The following is a 22110-nucleotide window of genomic DNA, read 5'->3' as shown; positions in this document are numbered from 1 at the left end:
TCTAGCTCGCCTTGCCTTGCCTCCGCGCGCTCTAGATCGCCTTGCCTTCGCGCGCTCTAGCTCGCCTTGCCTTGCCTTCACGCGCTCTAGCTCGCCTTGCCTTGCCTTCACACGCTCTAGCTCGCCTCGCCTTGCCTTCACACGCTCTAGCTCGCCTTGCCTTGCCTCCGCGCGCTCTAGCTCGCCTTGCCTTGCCTCCGCGCGCTCTAGATCGCCTTGCCTTCGCGCGCTCTAGCTCGCCTTGCCTTGCCTTCACGCGCTCTAGCTCGCCTTGCCTTGCCTTCACGCGCTCTAGCTCGCCTTGCCTTGCCTTCACACGCTCTAGCTCGCCTTGCCTTGCCTCCACACGCTCTAGCTCGCCTCGCCTTGCCTCCACACGCTCTAGCTCGCCTTGCCTCCACGATCTCTGGCTCGCCTTGCCTCCACGATCTCTGGCTCGCCTTGCCTCCACGATCTCTGGCTCGCCTTGCCTCCACGCGCTCTGGCTCGCCTTGCCTCCACGCGCTCTGGCTCGCCTTGCCTCCACGATCTCTGGCTCGCCTTGCCTCCACGATCTCTGGCTCGCCTTGCCTCCACGATCTCTGGCTCGCCTTGCCTCCACGATCTCTGGCTCGCCTTGCCTCCACGATCTCTGGCTCGCCTTGCCTCCACGATCTCTGGCTCGCCTTGCCTCCACGATCTCTGGCTCGCCTTGCCTCCACGATCTCTGGCTCGCCTTGCCTCCACGATCTCTGGCTCGCCTTGCCTCCACGATCTCTGGCTCGCCTTGCCTCCACGCGCTCTGGCTCGCCTTGCCTCCACGATCTCTGGCTCGCCTTGCCTCCACGCGCTCTGGCTCGCCTTGCCTCCACGCGCTCTGGCTCGCCTTGCCTCCACGATCTCTGGCTCGCCTTGCCTCCACGATCTCTGGCTCGCCTTGCCTCCACGATCTCTGGCTCGCCTTGCCTCCACGATCTCTGGCTCGCCTTGCCTCCACGATCTCTGGCTCGCCTTGCCTCCACGATCTCTGGCTCGCCTTGCCTCCACGCGCTCTGGCTCGCCTTGCCTCCACGTGCTCTGGCTCACCTGGCCTCCACGCGCTCTGGCTCGCCTTGCCTCCACGATCTCTGGCTCGCCTTGCCTCCACGCGCTCTGGCTCGCCTTGCCTCCACGATCTCTGGCTCGCCTTGCCTCCACGATCTCTGGCTCGCCTTGCCTCCACGCGCTCTGGCTCGCCTTGCCTCCACGATCTCTGGCTCGCCTTGCCTCCACGATCACTAGCTCGCCTTGCCTCCACGATCTCTGGCTCGCCTTGCCTCCACGATCTCTGGCTCGCCTTGCCTCCACGATCTCTGGCTCGCCTTGCCTCCACGATCTCTGGCTCGCCTTGCCTCCACGATCTCTGGCTCGCCTTGCCTCCACGATCTCTGGCTCGCCTTGCCTCCACGATCTCTGGCTCGCCTTGCCTCCACGCGCTCTGGCTCGCCTTGCCTCCACGCGCTCTGGCTCGCCTTGCCTCCACGCGCTCTGGCTCGCCTTGCCTCCACGCGCTCTGGCTCGCCTTGCCTCCACGCGCTCTGGCTCGCCTTGCCTCCACGCGCTCTGGCTCGCCTTGCCTCCACGCGCTCTGGCTCGCCTTGCCTCCACGCGCTCTGGCTCGCCTTGCCTCCACGATCTCTGGCTCGCCTTGCCTCCACGATCTCTGGCTCGCCTTGCCTCCACGATCTCTGGCTCGCCTTGCCTCCACGATCTCTGGCTCGCCTTGCCTCCACGCGCTCTGGCTCGCCTTGCCTCCACGCGCTCTGGCTCGCCTTGCCTCCACGCGCTCTGGCTCGCCTTGCCTCCACGCGCTCTGGCTCGCCTTGCCTCCACGCGCTCTGGCTCGCCTTGCCTCCACGCGCTCTGGCTCGCCTTGCCTCCACGCGCTCTGGCTCGCCTTGCCTCCACGCGCTCTGGCTCGCCTCGCCTTGCCTCCACGCGCTCTGGCTCGCCTCGCCTTGCCTCCACGCGCTCTGGCTCGCCTCGCCTTGCCTCCACGCGCTCTGGCTCGCCTCGCCTTGCCTCAACGCGCTCTGGCTCGCCTCGCCTTGCCTTCACGCGCTCTGGCTCGCCACGCCTTGCCTTCCCGCTCTATCTCGCCTCGCCTTGCCTTCACGCTCTAGCTCGCCTCGCCTTGCCTTCACGCTCTAGCTCGCCTCGCCTTGCCTCCACGCGCTCTGGCTCGCCTTGCCTCCACGCGCTCTGGCTCGCCTCGCCTTGCCTCCACGCGCTCTGGCTCGCCTCGCCTTGCCTCCACGCGCTCTGGCTCGCCTCGCCTTGCCTCCACGCGCTCTGGCTCGCCACGCCTTGCCTTTACGCTCTATCTCGCCTCGACTTGCCTTCACGCTCTAGCTCGCCTCGCCTTGCCTCCACGCGCTCTGGCTCGCCTTGCCTCCACGCGCTCTGGCTCGCCTTGCCTCCACGCGCTCTGGCTCGCCTTGCCTCCACGCGCTCTGGCTCGCCTTGCCTCCACGCGCTCTGGCTCGACTTGCCTCCACGCGCTCTGGCTCGACTTGCCTCCACGCGCTCTGGCTCGCCTTGCCTTCACGCTCTTGCTCGCCTCGCCTTGCCTTCACGCTCTTGCTCGCCTTGCCTTCACGCTCTAGCTCGCCTCGCCTCGCCTTGACGCTCTGGCTCGCCTCGCCTTGCCTTCACGCTCTAGCTAGCCTTGCATGCACCCACAACCCTTGTCTACAGGTTCATCTCCAAACGATTTAAAATATTTATGACACTCCCCAAATCTTTGTGGTGCAGGCTTTTGATGGATTTGAAACATTTTAAATATAAGAAAATAGTATTTAAGATGAAGACCAAGCATCTAAATGATATTATAAAAGAACCAATTTCCAAACCACCGTTCAACTTATTTAAATCATAAAATTATTTATTAAAAATAACTAGGGTTGGTGACATTAATTAAGTACGCAATAGTAACATTTTACCCGTAGTTATTTCAACAAAATATCTGTATACGATATATTTAATGATGAAAATGCAGCTGATGATTGTCGGTTAGACTTTGACAGTGCTTGTGAAACTTGCTTTATCGCTCGCTTCCTCGCACCAAGTTCTGCATGACGTTATTCTTTTGTTAAGAATTTTAGAATTTTTTCCGAATTTATAGCTAAGTAATTACGAATTCCCAAGATGACACCGAATAAATCATAAACTTACTGAATGTTTGTAGACTACTACTAAACTAAGCTACTTTTATTTTAGTTATGTAAAATATTTTTTTTTGCATCAATCAAGTATTTAACTAAGGGCAGGAGCTGATCTAATCGATCAGTATATTGACTGCAGATTTTTAAGAATGAATTTTGGAATTTTTCTTGAATTTATAGCTAAATCATTACGAATTTTCAAGATGGCGGCCAAATTTAAAGATGGCGGGCGGCACAGTAATATATTATTACTGCACTTGCGCGGGTAAAAATTAAACTAATATAGCCGCAGAATCCTCTAGCAGATGGAAACAATACGTGGGATCTAAGATTACGGCCTCCAGCAGAAGAAAACAAGATAGCAGGCGTGACATCATTCTAGTCAGCTATATACATACCTTGACATTAGTGTTAGAAGGTCAGTCTTCCGGTTGTTTCCGTGGAGGAATGATCCATCATCATTTTTATTTTTGCCCTCACCAGGTAGTAACTGGGGACTTCACGACGGATGTGCGTTTTTTTAATTAAAATTATTTACAATTTGATTAATTTATTGATTTCATCAATTTAAAAAATTTTCGATTTTTTTATAATAATTACTGTTTTTCAATATGGTAGCCGTGACATCATAATCCAAGATGGCGGATTGTGTCATAACTACATAGTTTTAGTTTATCTTCACACAGGCAACAAACACACTGCACGGAATTGAGGGAAGGACTTGGCTATGTTCAGTTGCAATGAAACATCGTCAGCGTCTGTGCAGTGAAATATCAGAAGACTGAAAACCGGAGTCCTTGTAGGGATTCTGAACTAGACCCTTTTATTTATCATCACTGAGAAACCATCATCAGTTCCCAACACCCAGGGCTGAGAACTGTCTCGTGCGTCCGATTGCCACTGATCTACTTCATGTAGGTACTTCTTTTGGCTTAAAAAAGCCACATATGGCCGGGAGGGACACTAATATGCGCATATTACCAAACTCATATTATTTTGAGACATTCGTGTATTACACCCTCTTGAACCCTAAATTTTAATAAAAATATAGGTCGCTTATTTTTTTTAATGTTTTTTAAACACTTGCTAAAAATAGTTTATGTATATACATATTTTTAATGTTATTTGGTAACAATTTTACCAAACTGATCATTTAAATAACTCATTTACTGATTAACAGAAACTTAAAAGATTTTCTATTAATATGTTATTTATTGAACTATAAGTCTAAAAATATTTTTTTTTATTAAATTAAGCTGGCATTTTTATTTGTATACGTACTTATTTCGGCAGAATTTTTAGTTAAATTTTGGTACTGTTTTTGAGAACATTCAAATTAAAGACGAGTTACATGACACAAACATTAATTTGGTTTTACATAATAATTACGTTTGTATATTATCTTTAAAAGATTTGTGCAATGGGAGTGCATGACTTGATGTAAGTTTTTGGACATACGCCATTGCTAAGTTATCTTTTTGCTTCTCTTTGCACTGTAGAGACCTCTTTTGGACAAGATTCGTGATGGACTGATAGATGCGATTGAAATCTTTAGTATTGAGGGTAGACTGAATTTCAAGCTGTAGTGCCGAAATTTCATTGTTCAAATGTGATTTTTGGCAGTGATATGCGGCAATTCTTTCACTCAGAAGCTTTTGGCTGGCTTTCCGGGTTATTTGTTGAGCCTGTTTTCTGTTGACCGGGGATTTGATTGTGAGTCCTCTAGGAATGACTCCCTTACTGCGACATTTACAGAGAAAAGTCAAGTTATTCGAACATTGTGATAAATCAATTAATTTCTTTTCCAACTTCCTCAGAGAAATATGCATACCGGGTCCATACCGGGCATTGATGTTATCTTTAAAAGATTTGTGCAATGGGAGTGCATGACTTGATGTAAGTTTTTGGACATACGCCATTGCAATGGCGTATGTCCAAAAACTTACATCAAGTTACGTTTGTATATTTGTAGCTGCAAATATTATTATTTCCCAACAGAAAAAAAAACTTACTATTGATAATTTTCCGATCATTTTGCTAGAAAATTAAGTAAATAATGGATCTGTGTAGTTATTTCAAAAGTTTTTCATTAATTTGGAGTTTAGCGCTGAGCTCTCTTAACACTGATAAACGAAACTTATGCATTAACCTATCCCCTAGCAGAATCGAATATTCTGGTTACAAACCCACCTAATATTATTTTTTAGCGTTTCCTTAGTGGCAGGTTGGTAAAGTTACTTTATTGTTAGCTATCCAGACAATAAAAAATTATATAAATTCGAAAAATAAATGGTGCTTCAAAACTCCCATTTGCATACCGAGCAACGAAATGTTGATAAAATCAGTAAAGGCGTTCCAGTTCATCATGACAGTTTGAAATCAGCTTCTAACAATCATTCCGGCCAATGAATCAAAGTATTTTAAGACAAAAAAAACTAGAGTGTCTTACAGTTGATCAAAATGACCACTCTAGGAGGTGAGTGGTATCATATTTAAAACAAATTAACTATTACGTAGCAAAAATTTAAAATTGTTTAGGTGTGATGTAATGAACTGTACGGCAAAATAATTAAAATATATATTAAGATCTTATATAACACGAGTTAATACAACTTAATGAGACTCATCTTTTTTATTTCACAACAAGCATTTCTGATTTAAATTATGCGAAAAAGTACAAACTAACGAGACACTGATAAAAATTGAAATATTTATTTTAATTTGAGATTAAAAAGAAAACTTATGTATGTGTAATCTCTGGCGTCTTTACTGAATTATGTTCTTACATTTAATTTTAAAAGCCATTATTTAATTTATTTAACCATAAGGCAACACATAGTATTATCTGTCAAATATTCATTATCTAGCACTCTCTCTAGATATGGAAGTCATTTATAATACATTTAAGATATCCCTTCCGTTATGCTATTAGCCGGGCACTTTCGTTTCCCATTAACGGGAAATGGATTCCTGGGAAATGGAACACGAAGGAAAGCGGAAATTGAGAGAATTTCCCGTTATGCCGAAGAAAGAGAACGTCGTATAAAGATGATTAATATCTAATAGTGTTTGACACGGAGAGGAAATTATACTTTGCCATCTTTTCTTATAACTTTATGACTATTTAGCAGTTTGCTCCCACCCACAAAATAGGCATAAATTAAAGTATACCCCAATCACAACTTGTTTAAGAAACAAGAACAGTGTATGTTATCAAGCAGAAGCGAAACAGTAAAATACTTGTGCAGAACTATATCAGGTATGGTAGAAAACTAAGTAAAATTTAATCTGTGAAGACAACTTTGAAACTCATTTAAAACTCATTTAAAACTCGCAATTTTTTTTATTCTTCCTAGAAATAGTTTTAGATAGGAAAAAGTAGTAAAATTCTCAAGTTCAGAAATGAAAGATCGTTTTGAATATATAACGGGCTTCCAGGATAAAATTCGTGTATAATCTGATTAAAGACTCAGTAGGATACTGCACTCTGGTTGTTTCGTGAATGTGACATTCCAACTAATCCTGAATACTTAAAGAACGTGCTTCTCTTCTAATCGTTTATCTCGCTTCGCTCAGATATTAAAAATCGTTATCACATTGTATTTTCTCTTAATTAACATACAGAAAATATAATAAAGGTGGTAAAATTGTTTTTATTATGTTCAATACATATTTTTTTAGTATTATTAACAAATTAAAATTAAAAACTTTCATTAATATATCTGTGTTAAAATTAAGAAAAATAAGGGTAACATTAGAATCGGTAGCTTTCAGCAACACATACATTCTTTGTTCAAAGACGTGAAATTTTTAAAATTGTAAGAAAAGCTTCTGAGAAAGTCAGCACTAAGTAACATACACATTAAAAACCATTATAGTAAATTTCATTTTTTTAAATGAAAAATCTATCACCATTGACTGTTTTGGCGGTAGCGAAAATTTTCTAGTAAGACAGAATATAAGAGTAAATAAGTGATTAATGGGTTTATATATTGCCTCTCATTAAAAAACCGGCATTTAAAAAACGTTAATTTTTAAATAGTTTTCATCCTAATATGAACTGTTAACTTCGTGAATGCCAATCACACCATACGCAGGCACCATTGCAGACGGGTGTTAGCCTACTCGATACCACTCGAAACGCCTCGGCGCCAATCGATACTCGACAGTTACTTTCTTGCGCGTTCGGCGGACCCGGTTTCACCCCCCACCCCGGTGAAGTAATTTCCGCCGTGGACGATATTGACGGCGGTGCCGTAAAGCATTCGGCGTTGGTCGGGCGCGGCGCGACACATGGCTGGAATGGCACTCGCACCCCGTTACTGCGTGCTCGACGTGGCAACACCGCAGCCACCGCCGGCTCGCTCTCCGCCGCACAGCTGCTCGCTGGCTGGGTCGCCGCCAGACACCGGCCATCTCCGGCAGTTACCAGGCGCGGTGTGACACGTGGCTGGAATGGCACCCACCCCCGTTGCTGCGTGCTCGACGTGGCAACACCGCAGCCACCGCCGGCTCGCTCTCCGCCGCACAGCTGCTCGCTGGCTGGGTCGCCGCCAGACACCGGCCATCTCCGGCAGTTACCAGGCGCGGTGTGACACGTGGCTGGAATGGCACCCACCCCCGTTGCTGCGTGCTCGACGTGGCAACACCGCAGCCACCGCCGGCTCGCTCTCCGCCGCACAGCTGCTCGCTGGCTGGGTCGCCGCCAGACACCGGCCATCTCCGGCAGTTACCAGGCGCGGTGTGACACGTGGCTGGAATGGCACCCACCCCCGTTGCTGCGTGCTCGACGTGGCAACACCGCAGCCACCGCCGGCTCGCTCTCCGCCGCACAGCTGCTCGCTGGCTGGGTCGCCGCCAGACACCGGCCATCTCCGGCAGTTACCAGGCGCGGTGTGACACGTGGCTGGAATGGCACCCACCCCCGTTGCTGCGTGCTCGACGTGGCAACACCGCAGCCACCGCCGGCTCGCTCTCCGCCGCACAGCTGCTCGCTGGCTGGGTCACCGCCAGACACCGGCCATCTCCGGCAGTTACCAGGCGCGGCGTGACACGTGGCTGGAATGGCACCCACCCCCGTTGCTGCGTGCTCGACGTGGCAACACCGCAGCCACCGCCGGCTCGCTCTCCGCCGCACAGCTGCTCGCTGGCTGGGTCGCCGCCAGACACCGGCCATCTCCGGCAGTTACCAGGCGCGGTGTGACACGTGGCTGGAATGGCACCCACCCCCGTTGCTGCGTGCTCGACGTGGCAACACCGCAGCCACCGCCGGCTCGCTCTCCGCCGCACAGCTGCTCGCTGGCTGGGTCGCCGCCAGACACCGGCCATCTCCGGCAGTTACCAGACGCGGCGTGACACGTGGCTGGAATGGCACCCACCCCCGTTGCTGCGTGCTCGACGTAGCAACACCGCAGCCACCGCCGGCTCGCTCTCCGCCGCACAGCTGCTCGCTGGCTGGGTCGCCGCCAGACACCGGCCATCTCCGGCAGTTACCAGGCGCGGTGTGACACGTGGCTGGAATGGCACCCACCCCCGTTGCTGCGTGCTCGACGTGGCAACACCGCAGCCACCGCCGGCTCGCTCTCCGCCGCACAGCTGCTCGCTGGCTGGGTCGCCGCCAGACACCGGCCATCTCCGGCAGTTACCAGGCGCGGTGTGACACGTGGCTGGAATGGCACCCACCCCCGTTGCTGCGTGCTCGACGTGGCAACACCGCAGCCACCGCCGGCTCGCTCTCCGCCGCACAGCTGCTCGCTGGCTGGGTCGCCGCCAGACACCGGCCATCTCCGGCAGTTACCAGGCGCGGCGTGACCCGTGGCTGGAATGGCACCCACCCCCGTTGCTGCGTGCTCGACGTGGCAACACCGCAGCCACCGCCTGCTCGCTCTCCGCCGCACAGCTGCTCGCTGGCTGGGTCGCCGCCAGACACCGGCCATCTCCGGCAGTTACCAGGCGCGGCGTGACACGTGGCTGGAATGGCACCCACCCCCGTTGCTGCGTGCTCGACGTGGCAACACCGCAGCCACCGCCGGCTCGCTCTCCGCCGCACAGCTGCTCGCTGGCTGGGTCGCCGCCAGACACCGGCCATCTCCGGCAGTTACCAGGCGCGGCGTGACACGTGGCTGGAATGGCACCCACCCCCGTTGCTGCGTGCTCGACGTGGCAACACCGCAGCCACCGCCGGCTCGCTCTCCGCCGCACAGCTGCTCGCTGGCTTGGTCGCCGCCAGACACCGGCCATCTCCGGCAGTTACCAGTCGCGGTGTGACACGTGGCTGGAATGGCACCCACCCCCGTTGCTGCGTGCTCGACGTGGCAACACCGCAGCCACCGCCGGCTCGCTCTCCGCCGCACAGCTGCTCGCTGGCTGGGTCGCCGCCAGACACCGGCCATCTCCGGCAGTTACCAGGCGCGGCGTGACACGTGGCTGGAATGGCACCCACCCCCGTTGCTGTGTGCTCGAAGTGGCAACACCGCAGCCACCGCCGGCTTGCTCTCCGCCGCACAGCTGCTCGCTGGCTGGGTCGCCGCCAGACACCGGCCATCTCCGGCAGTTACCAGGCGCGGCGTGACACGTGGCTGGAATGGCACCCACCCCCGTTGCTGCGTGCTCGACGTGGCAACACCGCAGCCACCGCCGGCTCGCTCTCCGCCGCACAGCTGCTCGCTGGCTTGGTCGCCGCCAGACACCGGCCATCTCCGGCAGTTACCAGGCGCGGTGTGACACGTGGCTGGAATGGCACCCACCCCCGTTGCTGCGTGCTCGACGTGGCAACACCGCAGCCACCGCCGGCTCGCTCTCCGCCGCACAGCTGCTCGCTGGCTTGGTCGCCGCCAGACACCGGCCATCTCCGGCAGTTACCAGGCGCGGTGTGACACGTGGCTGGAATGGCACCCTCCCCCGTTGCTGCGTGCTCGACGTGGCAACACCGCAGCCACCGCGGGCTCGCTCTCCGCCGCACAGCTGCTCGCTGGCTGGGTCGCCGCCAGACACCGGCCATCTCCGGCAGTTACCAGGCGCGGCGTGACACGTGGCTGGAATGGCACCCACCCCCGTTGCTGCGTGCTCGAAGTGGCAACACCGCAGCCACCGCCGGCTTGCTCTCCGCCGCACAGCTGCTCGCTGGCTGGGTCGCCGCCAGACACCGGCCATCTCCGGCAGTTACCAGGCGCGGCGTGACACGTGGCTGGAATGGCACCCACCCCCGTTGCTGCGTGCTCGACGTGGCAACACCGCAGCCACCGCCGGCTCGCTCTCCGCCGCACAGCTGCTCGCTGGCTTGGTCGCCGCCAGACACCGGCCATCTCCGGCAGTTACCAGGCGCGGTGTGACACGTGGCTGGAATGGCACCCACCCCCGTTGCTGCGTGCTAGACGTGGCAACACCGCAGCCACCGCCGGCTCGCTCTCCGCCGCACAGCTGCTCGCTGGCTGGGTCGCCGCCAGACACCGGCCATCTCCGGCAGTTACCAGGCGCGGTGTGACACGTGGCTGGAATGGCACCCACCCCCGTTGCTGCGTGCTCGACGTGGCAACACCGCAGCCACCGCCGGCTCGCTCTCCGCCGCACAGCTGCTCGCTGGCTTGGTCGCCGCCAGACACCGGCCATCTCCGGCAGTTACCAGGCGCGGCGTGACACGTGGCTGGAATGGCACCCACCCCCGTTGCTGCGTGCTCGAAGTGGCAACACCGCAGCCACCGCCGGCTCGCTCTCCGCCGCACAGCTGCTCGCTGGCTTGGTCGCCGCCAGACACCGGCCATCTCCGGCAGTTACCAGGCGCGGCGTGACACGTGGCTGGAATGGCACCCACCCCCGTTGCTGCGTGCTCGAAGTGGCAACACCGCAGCCACCGCCGGCTCGCTCTCCGCCGCACAGCTGCTCGCTGGCTTGGTCGCCGCCAGACACCGGCCATCTCCGGCAGTTACCAGGCGCGGCGTGACACGTGGCTGGAATGGCACCCACCCCCGTTGCTGCGTGCTCGAAGTGGCAACACCGCAGCCACCGCCGGCTCGCTCTCCGCCGCACAGCTGCTCGCTGGCTTGGTCGCCGCCAGACACCGGCCATCTCCGGCAGTTACCAGGCGCGGCGTGACACGTGGCTGGAATGGCACCCACCCCCGTTGCTGCGTGCTCGAAGTGGCAACACCGCAGCCACCGCCGGCTTGCTCTCCGCCGCACAGCTGCTCGCTGGCTGGGTCGCCGCCAGACACCGGCCATCTCCGGCAGTTACCAGGCGCGGCGTGACACGTGGCTGGAATGGCACCCACCTCCGTTGCTGCGTGCTCGACGTGGCAACACCGCAGCCACCGCCGGCTCGCTCTCCGCCGCACAGCTGCTCGCTGGCTTGGTCGCCGCCAGACACCGGCCATCTCCGGCAGTTACCAGGCGCGGTGTGACACTTGGCTGGAATGGCACCCACCCCCGTTGCTGCGTGCTCGACGTGGCAACACCGCAGCCACCGCCGGCTCGCTCTCCGCCGCACAGCTGCTCGCTGGCTGGGTCGCCGCCAGACACCGGCCATCTCCGGCAGTTACCAGGCGCGGTGTGACACGTGGCTGGAATGGCACCCACCCCCGTTGCTGCGTGCTCGACGTGGCAACACCGCAGCCACCGCCGGCTCGCTCTCCGCCGCACAGCTGCTCGCTGGCTTGGTCGCCGCCAGACACCGGCCATCTCCGGCAGTTACCAGGCGCGGCGTGACACGTGGCTGGAATGGCACCCACCCTCGTTGCTGCGTGCTCGAAGTGGCAACACCGCAGCCACCGCCGGCTCGCTCTCCGCCGCACAGCTGCTCGCTGGCTTGGTCGCCGCCAGACACCGGCCATCTCCGGCAGTTACCAGGCGCGGCGTGACACGTGGCTGGAATGGCACCCACCCCCGTTGCTGCGTGCTCGAAGTGGCAACACCGCAGCCACCGCTGGCTCGCTCTCCGCCGCACAGCTGCTCGCTGGCTTGGTCGCCGCCAGACACCGGCCATCTCCGGCAGTTACCAGGCGCGGCGTGACACGTGGCTGGAATGGCACCCACCCCCGTTGCTGCGTGTTCGAAGTGGCAACACCGCAGCCACCGCCGGCTTGCTCTCCGCCGCACAGCTGCTCGCTGGCTGGGTCGCCGCCAGACACCGGCCATCTCCGGCAGTTACCAGGCGCGGCGTGACACGTGGCTGGAATGGCACCCACCCCCGTTGCTGCGTGCTCGAAGTGGCAACACCGCAGCCACCGCCGGCTTGCTCTCCGCCGCACAGCTGCTCGCTGGCTGGGTCGCCGCCAGACACCGGCCATCTCCGGCAGTTACCAGGCGCGGCGTGACACGTGGCTGGAATGGCACCCACCCCCGTTGCTGCGTGCTCGAAGTGGCAACACCGCAGCCACCGCCGGCTTGCTCTCCGCCGCACAGCTGCTCGCTGGCTGGGTCGCCGCCAGACACCGGCCATCTCCGGCAGTTACCAGGCGCGGCGTGACACGTGGCTGGAATGGCACCCACCCCCGTTGCTGCGTGCTCGAAGTGGCAACACCGCAGCCACCGCCGGCTTGCTCTCCGCCGCACAGCTGCTCGCTGGCTGGGTCGCCGCCAGACACCGGCCATCTCCGGCAGTTACCAGGCGCGGCGTGACACGTGGCTGGAATGGCACCCACCCCCGTTGCTGCGTGCTCGAAGTGGCAACACCGCAGCCACCGCCGGCTTGCTCTCCGCCGCACAGCTGCTCGCTGGCTGGTTCGCCGCCAGACACCGGCCATCTCCGGCAGTTACCAGGCGCGGTGTGACACGTGGCTGGAATGGCACCCACCCCCGTTGCTGCGTGCTCGACGTGGCAACACCGCAGTCACTGCCTGCTCTCGCTCCGTCACACAGTTGCTAGCTGGCTCGGGAGCCGCCAGATCCCGGCTATCCCCACCAGCGGATAATACCGGGCGTCACGCTCAGGAATAATGCTGTCGACGAGAAGCGTGGAGCACGTCAGTTTCTCCGAATACACATGCTCCTGTCACCACACAACGTTTGTATTCGACCAATCCGAAACATAAGCTACATATAAAATTACTGTAAGGGGACTGTTAGAGAATTTCTTATACAAGTTCAAGCACCCAGATAACATAACCAGTTTAGCTTTGCAAAATTTACTGAAATCAAAAAGATCACCTACAGAAAGAGGAATGAAGAAACGATGTGTGCCCAACATGATTGATCAATACAAAATTCAATGGCTGGAAAGCGATCCCTTGTTGGTCAGAAATCTTAACCAATAGGGAAGAGGCTTCCTGTGATTGGCCGCCTGAAGATGAACTCTGGCTGCAAGGCATGTATGAAGAGTTTTACCTATCCTTCGATTTCTCCGTCCGGTAGATGTCTTCTGCAACTCGAAGCGAAACTCCGGTACAACCGACCACTTCTACTCGAAAAATTCTTGAAAGCACGTGTATAAAAAAAACCGCATCTATTAACTTTAGTAAACATCAGGGGTACATACCAAACGTATTAGTGGCCAAATGAAACTTTGTGATAGTGCAACTACTTCGGAATATATTTGGTAATCTAAAATAGTCATAAAAACAAAGTAATCTCATGGTTTAAAATACATCAGAAAGCTTGTTTACAGTGATTATAACAGAAAAATAATTATTTTGATTTAAATTATTTTATTTTTATCAAATAAAAACATATACTAGGCAACATATGATAATCGTACGAGTAAATGAGGAAAACGTCAACTTCTAATCACAATTTGTTGTTTGCTAATTTTGTATGAATTACTTACCGATTTTAAACCACTATGCATACACCACCACAAGCGAGATGAGTTTCTTAATATAAACAATGAACCCCTCAGGAAACATTCATATCTATTATAATCACTTGCAACGTGTCAACGGGCTCGGGTAGCACTGCGGTAGAGCAGTGGTAGAGCTGCGGTAGAGCAGCGGTAGAGCAGCGGTAGCACTGCGGTAGAGCAGCGGTAGCACTGCGGTAGAGCAGCGGTAGAGCAGCGGTAGAGCACGCGCTGTTGACCCCTTGGGCGTGGTTCAAATCTCGTCTGTTTCCCCCCTCTTTTTACATGCTTTATATTAGCTTCACCTGTATGTTTGTCTGTCCGTCTGTAACTCTTTCGACTAAGAGTGAGTGGCTCATCACTGTAAAATGTCCCACCAATTTCATTACGTTCGTTAGCCGAGCGGTCTAAGGCGCGCGACTTCTGTGACTTCAGTTATCGTAGGTTCTACTCCCGGCCACGCCGAAAAAAAAAATTTTTTTCCGGTAAATTCTAAGATTATATCCATACATCTAACAGTAAATGATTCGGAGAGACTATACCATTTCTTTGTGACGTTGCAACTCCAAATAGTTATCTCAGATGGTAATAGGTAGTGTCGGTAACTCATTTCCCTATGATAATTATACATAAATATAGTTTAAAAAACTAAAAAAACATGCTTTTAAAGAATATCAAACTAAAAAGTTAAAAATAAATATAGTTTAAAAAACTAAAGAAACATGCTTTTAAAGATTATCAAACTAAAAAGTAAAAAATAAGTATAGTTTAAAAAACTAAAAAAAAACATGCTTTTAAAGAATATCAAACTAAAAAGTTAAAAATAAATATAGTTTAAAAAACTAAAGAAACATGCTTTTAAAGATTATCAAACTAAAAAGTAAAAAATAATTTTAAAATTTAATTTATGACAATAGTTATATAAGCAATACTAGTATAAATGAGAAAAAAGCATGGGGCGCTTAATATACAAAAAATATGGCACAAAGCTCCTCAAGCTTTTTTCTCATTTATACTAGTATTGCTTATATACTATTGTCATAAATTAAATTTTAAAATTATTTTTTACTTTTTTGTTTGATAATCTTTAAAAGCATGTTTCTTTAGTTTTTTAAACTATATTTATTTATTGATAGTAAAATATTCTGCAGATTTAACAATTTACGTGCTCTCGGAGATAGTAATTTATTAAATTTTCAAGATTATTTTGTTTTTTTACTTTAATAAAAATTATTTTCCAGTTTCCCACTCTTAATTGTCCCTTGTTTCTTACAGCGTCTGATAAAAGGTGAAAAGTTTGCCTTTTACCAAAGTAAATATGAGCAGTACCAATTACCTGTCTTTGTTTTTTTAATTTTTTGCCACCTCTTTTTCCGGCTTCGGTTTTGCGAGCAATTGTAATAGGAACGGGAATTTTATGGCTTCTTTGGCGAAGTCTCTTAATGCAGTTCCTACAACTATTGACTCCTGGAGCTTCAAGAAATAAAGATGTAAGTTTATCTTGGCATAAGGTATTTTATTGTCTAGCTTGCTGTCTCCGTGACTGCACGCGTTTATAAATAATGATTCCAACAGGTTATCAAAATATAAATTACAAATGAGTCATTATAGTTTTTTTTAAACTGAGACTGAAGTTAAAGTTGGTTTAAAACTTTCCTTTTGAGTGCATTTTTTTTTATTTACGAGCAGGAGCAAACACAAGCAATTTAATCATTTCACTTTCTCGAAAACATGCTACGAATACTTTCAATTTAACATGTTATAACCAAATTCATGACACCGTTCAACTTATTTAAAAATCTTAATCTTATTTTTAAAAGCAATTTGAACATATCTGAAGAAGTTATTTATTTTTTTAATTTCAAATAAATCTCAATTTTTTTATTTATCACATGGAAGTTTTTATAGTATAACAATTTAATATAATTTTTCTTCTTCTAAAGTTTAAAATAGAAGTGACGTTTCTTACTATTTAATTTTGGTATTAAATTGTAATCTAATATTCGAAAACGCGCGTTATATCAATAATCAGAAGTTTATGGTTCCTATCTAAATTTTGTTTAAATTTTAAATTAATAGAATAGGCAGAATTTGACAAGTATATATAATATATATACAATTTTTTAACTCATATTTGGTTTCTGTACCTTATTTTCAAAAATAAAAATTATAAATATAAATGTTACTTAGCACAGACAGACATTCCGATTCGTTCTTTAAATGTTTATGCAATTGGGAATTTTGATTTAATATAATTTTTCAGGCATTATCCATTGCAGTTTTACACTTATTATCATGGAAAAACTCAAGAATAAGAAATACATAAAAAATCCCTTTCGCCACAGCCTACATGAGTAGGTAGATTTTGAAGTCCCTATTTCTTTTAGAAATATTTTATAATCTTTCTGGAACATTTTAAGATTCTAATGTAGCCTACTTAACATCCTATAAGTTTGCCAATATCAAAAAAGATCTATTTAACAATTTTTTTATATTCCATGCAGCAAAATTGTTTGTATTGTTTAACTTAATGTATCCAGCATTTAATGTCTTAACGAATTTCATATTATGCCTACTAAGGTAGTAATGCAATTATTTTTGATATACAAACTTAATTGTTCATCCCTTGCACTAATGTGTGATGGTATAATTTTTTTGGACAAAGGTTTAAGGTAACAATAAGATGGGAATTAATAAATTCCGACGAATTTGATTCTAAGAAAGTTTTGCCTTTTTCTTTCAACCCCTGTTTTTATGGTAATAGTTCTTATCATCAAAAATTGTTTCAGTCAAAGGTTTTAGATAAAGTTTAGGTACTTTACAATAAATAACATGGATTTTATTGTATATCTATTAAAAAAGTAATGACATTTCTTTCTTTATACCCTTATTATCTATCTTCCCTTATTATTTCCACCCTTTGCAGGAATTGTTGGTATTATAAAATATTATTACAGACAAAAGTTTTAGGTAAAAATTATAATATTTACAATCAATTTTAACGGATTTGATACTGTACATACTAAGTTAGTTATGAATTTTTTATTTAATACTACTCATATTTTTTTCAACTCCTTGAAGCAATGGCTAGTCTAATAAAAACTGTTTCAGACAAAAGGTTTGGATAAAAATTATAAGATTACAATATAACTGAAAGAATTCGATGTTCCTATGAAGGGAGTTATTTTTTGTTTGTCCTTCAACCCATCTTTATTCGACCCCTTGCAGTAATGATTGGTTGTATAAACAATTATTTTAGACGAAAGTTGTAGATAATAATTTAAGATTTTACATAAAACAGAACGTATTTAAAAAAGTGTACATGGTACGTAAATTATGAATTTTCTTTATATTCTACCCCTTCATTTTTTTAACGCCCGCCAACAATGGTTCGTCTTATCAATAAAAGGTTTAGATAAAAATTATAAGAATAATAGCCTACACATTTTTTTCGAATTCCATGTTGTGCCTACGAAGGATTTTTTTTATCTTCCCAGCCCTTGTTTTTTTTTTTCAACTCCTTGCAGTTATAGTTGGTCGTTTTCAAAACTTATTCAGACAAAATTTTTTGGCATTACTCCTACGAGTTATAAAACGTCCTTATACTTTTGAGGTGACGATGGTTTTGGGTCTATGGACCATGAAATGAAAAACTATATAATAATTTTCCGAAAGTCGCACCATGAAAACGGCTAAAAGAGGTAGTATTTATTTGAAATCTACCTAAAATGAACACACAAACCCACAGAGAGGTAGCCTAAATACGCAGACGTCGAACAGATGGACGCAACGACAAAACTAAACAGGTATAATGAACAACAGGACGACAGCACAGATACAATCTGATTTATGTTTGTGCTCTGTAGGTTTGTGTTTCGTAATTTTTTTATTTGCATCCTCGAATTTTTGCCATGACAAACAGTGCAAAACTGTAATGGCGTAAGTTCAAAATTTTTTACTAAAACAGACACATTTATTATTTGTATGTTTAATGGAAACTGCACCAGCATGGCATATTGAAACTATATTATTATTACTATTATTATTATTATTATTATTGCTTGTCACTTTCCTGCTAGAAAGAGTTGATATTTTCATAAACAGCTGTACATATTTAATATAGCAGTAGCGAGATAGGTATTTGCGCAATTCGTGAATAGAGGCAAGGATACATTCATGAGAAGTAGTTTGCAGACTTAACGTTTTTCTGCATTATGCAACTGTTTTTTATTTTTTTATTAATTGGCTCTCACACACGGAAACAAACACTTGATCGCTCTTTACTCAGCGGCATAGTATGCAAATTTTATAGCCGTGAAAAATACCAAAAGCTGTGTTAGTATTATTGGCAATGAATCTATCAAAGCACATATAATAAATTAATGTTCTTATTTTAAACTGAAGAGTGTAAAAATATTAATGGCGTGTCACAAACAATTTTAATTTTTTTTTATATTTAGATACAATTGTCTTGTAATAGCGAATAGCATTGCAGATAATGATAGTTTGAAATTAGAGCTGTTGTTTTTCATAAAATCTATAAAATTGTTTACTTTCGATGTGTTACTTTAATTGGCACAAAATAAAATAACTGGATTAAAATTTATTGAAAAAAAATTGTGAGTAGAGAAGAAAGTTATGCCAAAACCTCGTTAAAACTTACAACGTATGCATTATTAATAGTACGCAATGATATTATAAAACTGTAAATAGAATTCAGTAAAAACGGCAAATTATATGATAAATTTACTGCTTATAGACTGAAGCGTTTAATGGGATAGATTAGCTCGTTTTACAAAATAATAAATCTGATCATTAATAAAGCTCCTAAAGAAAATATTCAACGAATGATTGTGGTGAATACGTTAACAGATATGCCTAAACGAAGAAATTAAACTTTTAATAAGTTAATTTGTAAACGAGCAATAGTCGTTATCAATCAGTTAATGACTATTTACAACAAAAAAACGCGCACCATGCAACACGATAAGTGTAATTAGTTGCAAAAAGTTTTAGTCATTGAATGCATAACCTATATTTTTTTTTATTTTTAAGTCAGGCGAGGCCATCAAATTAGCCAGCTAATCATTTTTTTTTCTAAGTGCGGGCCGTCGGATCATGTACGAGCACGAGCGAGAACTAAATGAACGTGGTCACGTCGTAGTAAAAGTCGTGTGCTGATTGGCTGAATCATTCCCAGTTGCCGAGAGTTGCATGAGCGTGTTTGCGTTCTTGTATTTGCTTTGTATACCGCAACATGCAGCCACTTGAAACATGCCACAAGGTACGTTATTTAGGCCAGATGATAGCCTTCAGAAAACAAATTAAAATAAAATGTATTGTCATTATGAATTTCATTTATTTCAATTTTATTTTAAATAATCTGGTGTCATAAAAAGATTTTTATTTATTTGTTAATTTAATTCGTATTTGGCAAAGTGTTATATCCACTGCCTGTTTTTAACAGTGGTTGTTATACATATTTAATCATTTCAAAAATGTAAATATAATTTTTTTTAATGTAAGAAAACTTAAAAAAACATATTATGGAAAAACTTATTTATTCACGAAGGATACTCACAATCACTTTAATTGTAAAAATTTTAATCCTTATATTTAACTTAAAAATTGAAAAAAAAAATCAAAACAATGACATTCAAATATGAAAATTTTACGCCTCCTGAAATTTTGAATTTCTTAAGTGAACGTAAAAAACTAGTAAATGATACAGCTGAGGCCGCTTCACTTGTGGTAATGTATATTGCACAGTACAATGTATAATTGTAGAAAAATAACTATTTCGAGTTGTTCACTGTATGTGTAAACGATAAAGATGATACAGCTGTCACTTTTCAAATGCACACTGACAACGTTGGAACTAGATCTTGCGTCTTATAACTTCCACAAAAAAAAATATTTCAGTCTTAGGTACTTTGCTTTTTCCCTTGATTATGAAGTCTACACATAAGCCGCAGATACGGACGGCATGCAAGAATAGCTGAAACTAAGCGAATAGTTTAGGACAGGAGCAGATATAACTGTAAATTTTCCCTCCTATCCTTAGTGACAGCATACAATGTAGATATTACTCTTGCAAGAAGGTATTAAGTTTGGAAACGTGTACAATATTTGTATTTATTTATGCTTTCTACGATTTCGTTCAGTTTTCTGCGCGTCTGTGTTGTCGTTCAGTCGCAATGTGCCGTTTTCTTAATGTTCTCGTCTAGTAGAACCACGTGCCGCGCATGCTAATTTTGTGTTCTGTGGGGCCTTTGTTTGGTACATTTACTGTTCAACATAAGCTGCTGATGAGTTTTTCAGCGCTCTACAACTTTTGAAGTGAACCACGGTTTGAATATAAATCAATGAAATGCCGACATTTTAGCACATACCATATAGTTCTTTAAAAGCAATTTAACCAGACAAAAAAAAGGAACAATGGGAATTTTTTTTTCAAATATTTTAATATAGAAAAAAAATCAGCAATTTAGTTCTAATTGTTTCGAAACCGCGATTATTAAAATGATTTTCGTAGGAAAATATACATGGCAAACTTTTTTATTAAAATGTCCAAAAGAACCTGACAGATGTAAATAAAACTTTAAGGGGTGTTAAGGTGTGAAGAGACTAGTCACAGTTAAAACCGGTAACTTGACAAAAAAAAAACCACAGCCAATGATCTATGGACGTATCGTTATTTTGCCATGCAGTTGTGAGTGATTATGAAGTGGGTTCTGTGTTCACGAGCTGGTACAGATTTGCGGGCTCTTGTGTGCCGGCAGATTCACAACTCCTCGGACAGCCAGGTGGTGCTCAAGTCTGTGAACCTGTCGAGCACGGGCAGGTACCTGTGCGAGGTGTCTGCCGAGGCGCCGTCGTTCGAGACGGTGTCCGAGCATGGTGACATGGTGGTGGTTGGTGAGTACTAACAAACCTCACCGCGCGAGACGGTGTCGTAGCATGGTGACATGGTGGTGGTTGGTGAGTACTAACAAACCTCACCGCGCGAGACGGTGTCGTAGCATGGTGACATGGTGGTGGTTGGTAAGTACTAACAAACCTCACCGCGCGAGACGGTGTCGTAGCATGGTGACATGGTGGTGGTTGGTGAGTACTAACAAACCTCACCGCGCGAGACGGTGTCCGAGCATGGTGACATGGTGGTGGTTGGTGAGTACTAACAAACCTCACCGCGCGAGACGGTGTCGTAGCATGGTGACATGGTGGTGGTTGGTAAGTACTAACAAACCTCACCGCGCGAGACGGTGTCGTAGCATGGTGACATGGTGGTGGTTGGTAAGTACTAACAAACCTCACCGCGCGAGACGGTGTCGTAGCATGGTGACATGGTGGTGGTTGGTGAGTACTAACAAACCTCACCGCGCGAGACGGTGTCGTAGCATGGTGACATGGTGGTGGTTGGTGAGTACTAACAAACCTCACCACGCGAGACGGTGTCGTAGCATGGTGACATGGTGGTGGTTGGTGAGTACTAACAAACCTCACCGCGCGAGACGGTGTCGTAGCATGGTGACATGGTGGTGGTTGGTGAGTACTAACAAACCTCACCACGCGAGACGGTGTCGTAGCATGGTGACATGGTGGTGGTTGGTGAGTACTAACAAACCTCACCGCGCGAGACGGTGTCGTAGCATGGTGACATGGTGGTGGTTGGTGAGTACTAACAAACCTCACCGCGCGAGACGGTGTCGTAGCATGGTGACATGGTGGTGGTTGGTGAGTACTAACAAACCTCACCGCGCGAGACGGTGTCGTAGCATGGTGACATGGTGGTGGTTGGTGAGTACTAACAAACCTCACCGCGCGAGACGGTGTCGTAGCATGGTGACATGGTGGTGGTTGGTGAGTACTAACAAACCTCACCGCGCGAGACGGTGTCGTATCATGGTGACATGGTGGTGGTTGGTGAGTACTAACAAACCTCACCGCGCGAGACGGTGTCGTAGCATGGTGACATGGTGGTGGTTGGTGAGTACTAACAAACCTCACCGCGCGAGACGGTGTCGTAGCATGGTGACATGGTGGTGGTTGGTGAGTAATAACAAACCTCACCGCGCGAGACGGTGTCGTAGCATGGTGACATGGTGGTGGTTGGTGAGTACTAACAAACCTCACCGCGCGAGACGGAGTCGTAGCATGG

The 22110-nt window shown here is 47.5% G+C and overlaps 1 protein-coding gene across 1 annotated transcript in view; it reads left to right on the top strand.

Annotated features, from left to right (window-relative positions):
• The window catches only part of LOC134538500 (uncharacterized), a 345010-nt gene that overhangs the window by 200207 nt on the left and 122693 nt on the right, over positions 1 to 22110 (top strand). The window contains exon 3 of the mRNA XM_063379875.1: positions 20732 to 20867. Within this exon, the coding sequence (XP_063235945.1) occupies positions 20732 to 20867 (136 nt within the window). The remainder of the gene's footprint in view (positions 1 to 20731; positions 20868 to 22110) is intronic.

The sequence above is a fragment of the Bacillus rossius genome, chromosome 13 (genome assembly GCF_032445375.1).
Source record: "Bacillus rossius redtenbacheri isolate Brsri chromosome 13, Brsri_v3, whole genome shotgun sequence".
NCBI classification, from domain to species: domain Eukaryota; kingdom Metazoa; phylum Arthropoda; class Insecta; order Phasmatodea; family Bacillidae; genus Bacillus; species Bacillus rossius.
Note: the sequence above shows the minus strand (reverse complement) of the source record. Positions and strands in the feature narration are given on the sequence as shown.